This window comes from Akebia trifoliata, chromosome 5 (assembly GCF_017979445.1).
Source record: "Akebia trifoliata isolate Shusen 1 chromosome 5, ASM1797944v1, whole genome shotgun sequence".
NCBI lineage: Eukaryota > Viridiplantae > Streptophyta > Magnoliopsida > Ranunculales > Lardizabalaceae > Akebia > Akebia trifoliata.
In genome coordinates, this window is record NC_141379.1 from 7,322,945 (window position 1) to 7,326,033 (window position 3,089).

Genomic DNA, 3,089 nt, shown 5'->3' on the forward strand with positions numbered 1-3,089 from the left:
TCCTTTGGGGGCAAGGCTGCTATTCAGGCCTCTGGTTTAGCCAAGAAAGTGACTGCTACATAGATGATTGTTAGGAACCAGAAGAGGCACTCTAAGGCTAACCCAGGCATCTCTATCTCAGAGGCTAATACCCATACTACATGGTCTACCCCAATGGGTGGTTTCGAACCTAATGAGAAGGAAAATGAAGATGAAGTCATGGAGTCGATGATTGGTGCAAAGGAGGGGGAATGCTCCATTCCACCAGCCCCTAGTATTGATGTTTTAGATGCCAAGGAATCCCCCAACTCTACCCTTTCCAAAGCCTCCCCTGTAGGGAGCTCAATAGGAGGTGGAGGGATCTCAGGCCCTCCCAGGAAAAGGAAGAAAAATAACAAGAATAACCCCAATGCCAACATATTTCAGGCTTTAGGTGATGCCAATTTTGGAGGCGAGATAGATAGTGCCCCACCTCCTGAACTATCTAGAAGCTATGGGGCCAAGGGGAAATCCAATCACTCTACTTTAAAGATCTCCAATAGCAAATCATCCCTTTGCCACAAGGCAGATGCCATCTTTGTTGGACAGGAGAAGTCTGTAGGTTATGCTAACAACAACCCTCTTGTTGGAGATAGTTCAAGGAGTACTTGTGGGGGAAGTAGGGATACCTTACTTGGTTCTCAATGATCCTAGCATCTTGAAATGTAAGGGGTCTTAATGACCCTGCAAAACATAATGAGATTATGAACCTCATTAGGGAGAATAAGTTGGCCATCATTGGCCTTATTGAAACCAAAATCAGTAGCCACAATGCTGAGAGGATTATGATGAGGATCTGCTCCTCTTGGTGTAGGATCGACAACTATGATAAGGCGTTGGAAGGTAGGATTTGGATTTGTTAGGACCCAGCCATTGTTAATATTCTTCTAGTGAGTAAGTTTGATCATAGGATCCATATCCTTGTCAACTCTTTGGGCAGCAAGGACTTCTTCTTGTCCGTTATCTATGGAGATAATAAAAGGATTAAGAGGAGAAGGCTTTGGGAGGAAATCTACGATACTTCTCAAGTTATGCGAATACCATGGATTCTGATAGGTGACTTCAACTGTGTTCTAAACCAATCGGAGAAGGTGGGAAGGAAGTTAATTAACTTGGCAGCTTCAGTTGAGTTTGTTGAATGCCTCAATAATAGTTGCATTATGGACATCAAATCCTTTGGAGCTAAGTTTACTTTGAACAACAAATAGGAATTTGGGAGGATTTGGTTTAAGTTCGATAGAATTTTGGTCAATGTAGATTGGGTGGATCAACTCAATGAGTTTGATGGTATGTTTATCCCTAGTGGCCTTTCTGACCACAACCCTTGTCTTGTGAATATTTCCAAGCTTATGGCTGAGGGCAAAAGCCTTTTAGGTTCTTCAACTACTAGACTGAAGACAGAGATTTTCTCAAAATAGTCAAGAAAGCTTGGGATACAAGAGTGGAAAATCATATTTGCAGGTTCATTATCAAGCTCAACACAGTCAAATATCATTTGAAATCTTGGAGCAACTTTAAAAGTAAAGGTAGCAGGTTATCTACAGTGTAGGTTACTTCGCAAGACAACTCTCTTATGGCCATTCCTGCCCAAGATGAGAGAAAACTTTCAAGAGCCTATGCACATGCTATTAGGGTCCATGAATCTTAGTTGCAACAAAAATCTATAGTTAACTAGTTAAAGCTTGGTGATCACAATAACGCCTTTTTTCCATTAGTTCGTTAAAGCCAGGAGAGCTAGGAATATAATCTCTATTATTCTTTGCAGGGATGGCAATCTTATCACTGAGGATGATGAGCTTGAAGTGGAAGTTGTTAACCACTTTAAATCATTCATGGGAGCTACCAATTCAATTAATAGCCATGCTCTTAGGGAGAACCTAGCTTTCCCAAATCATTTCCATCAAGTTGATCAAGACTTTCTGGCAGCCAAGGTTCAAGGCACAAAGATTCATAGGGCCTTCTTCAACATGGATGGTTTCAAGGCTCCTGGTCCCGATGGATTTAATGCCTGCTTTTACCAAAAAGCTTGGGACATCATTGGACTCGATCTGCTTAAGGCGATTAAGAGTTTATTCAAGAGTGGGAAGATACTTAAGGAGACTAATGCGACTTTTATATCCTTAATTCCTAAAATTGATTTACCTAGAGTGCTTCCGATTGTAGACTTATTTTTTGTTGTAATGTATTGTATAAAATTATTTCTAAAGTGCTAACTAACATGATCAGTTAGGTGACTCACAAGCTTGTAGGGCTAAACCAATCTACTTTCATGAAAGGCTGAAACATCACAGATAACATCCTTCTAGCTCACGAGCTTATCTGTAATTACCACAGGCAGAAGACTAAGTCTAGAGGAACAGTCAAAGTAGATATGAAGAAGGCTTATGATACTATTAACTATGAAGCTATGAAAGCCACTTTAAAAGCCTTCCACTTCCCTGTTCTTTTTATTGACTGGGTGATGAAGTGTATCTCGAGTATCTCTTACACTATCTCTTTCAATAGCTCTTTTACAAGGTGGTTTGAAGGTAAAATAGTCTTAAGGCAAGGGGACCCCCTATCTCCTTACCTATTTGTGCTAGTTATGGAAATTTTAAACCCCATGTTCTAGAAGAGGGTCAAAGATAAGCAGTTCGAGTACCATCGTAAATGCAAGAAGCTTGAGATCACCCACCTCTGTTTTGCTAATGACCTCCTTATCTTCATTAAGGGAAACATGAAGAGTGCCTAGGCTATCCATTCCATTCTTATTGAATTCAGTGGCATCACTGGTCTTGAGGTCAATATAGACAATAGTGCCTTGTTCTTAGGAGGAGACCATAGAAGTTTGGCAACTGATGTAGTAAAAGTTCTTAAAATCAGGAAAATATCCCTCCTAGTTAGATACCTAGGGCTCCCTTTGCTCTCTTCTAGACTGACCCTTAGAGATTGCTAGCCTTTGATTATGAAGCTATCTGTGAGAGTTAAGTCTTAGAAAGGTAGATTCCTCTTTTATGCAAGTAGGCTAGAGCTTGTCAAATCTATCCTTCTCAGCATCAAAGTGTATTGGTGCAATTGTTTCATTGTCCCTG

The 3,089-nt window shown here is 40.6% G+C and overlaps 1 protein-coding gene across 1 annotated transcript; it reads left to right on the top strand.

The window, feature by feature from the left end:
* The first annotated feature begins 722 nt into the window (after window positions 1-722).
* On the top strand, window positions 723-2,749 carry LOC147401347 (uncharacterized). Its single transcript, XM_086441680.1, has 5 exons — window positions 723-861; window positions 1,075-1,147; window positions 1,784-2,200; window positions 2,353-2,476; window positions 2,630-2,749. The coding sequence occupies exons 1-5, from the start codon at window positions 723-725 to the stop codon at window positions 2,747-2,749; spliced, it is 873 nt and encodes a 290-aa protein (XP_086297806.1).
* The last annotated feature ends 340 nt before the right edge of the window (window positions 2,750-3,089 follow it).

Coding starts and splice junctions, on each gene's coding strand:
- LOC147401347 (XM_086441680.1), top strand. CDS start 723: ATGAACCTCATTAGGGAGAATAAGTTGGCCATCATTGGCCTTATTGAA. Junction 862..1,074: donor CTATGATAAGGCGTTGGAAG/GTAGGATTTGGA, acceptor GGATTCTGATAG/GTGACTTCAACTGTGTTCTA. Junction 1,148..1,783: donor AACTTGGCAGCTTCAGTTGA/GTTTGTTGAATG, acceptor TATTCTTTGCAG/GGATGGCAATCTTATCACTG.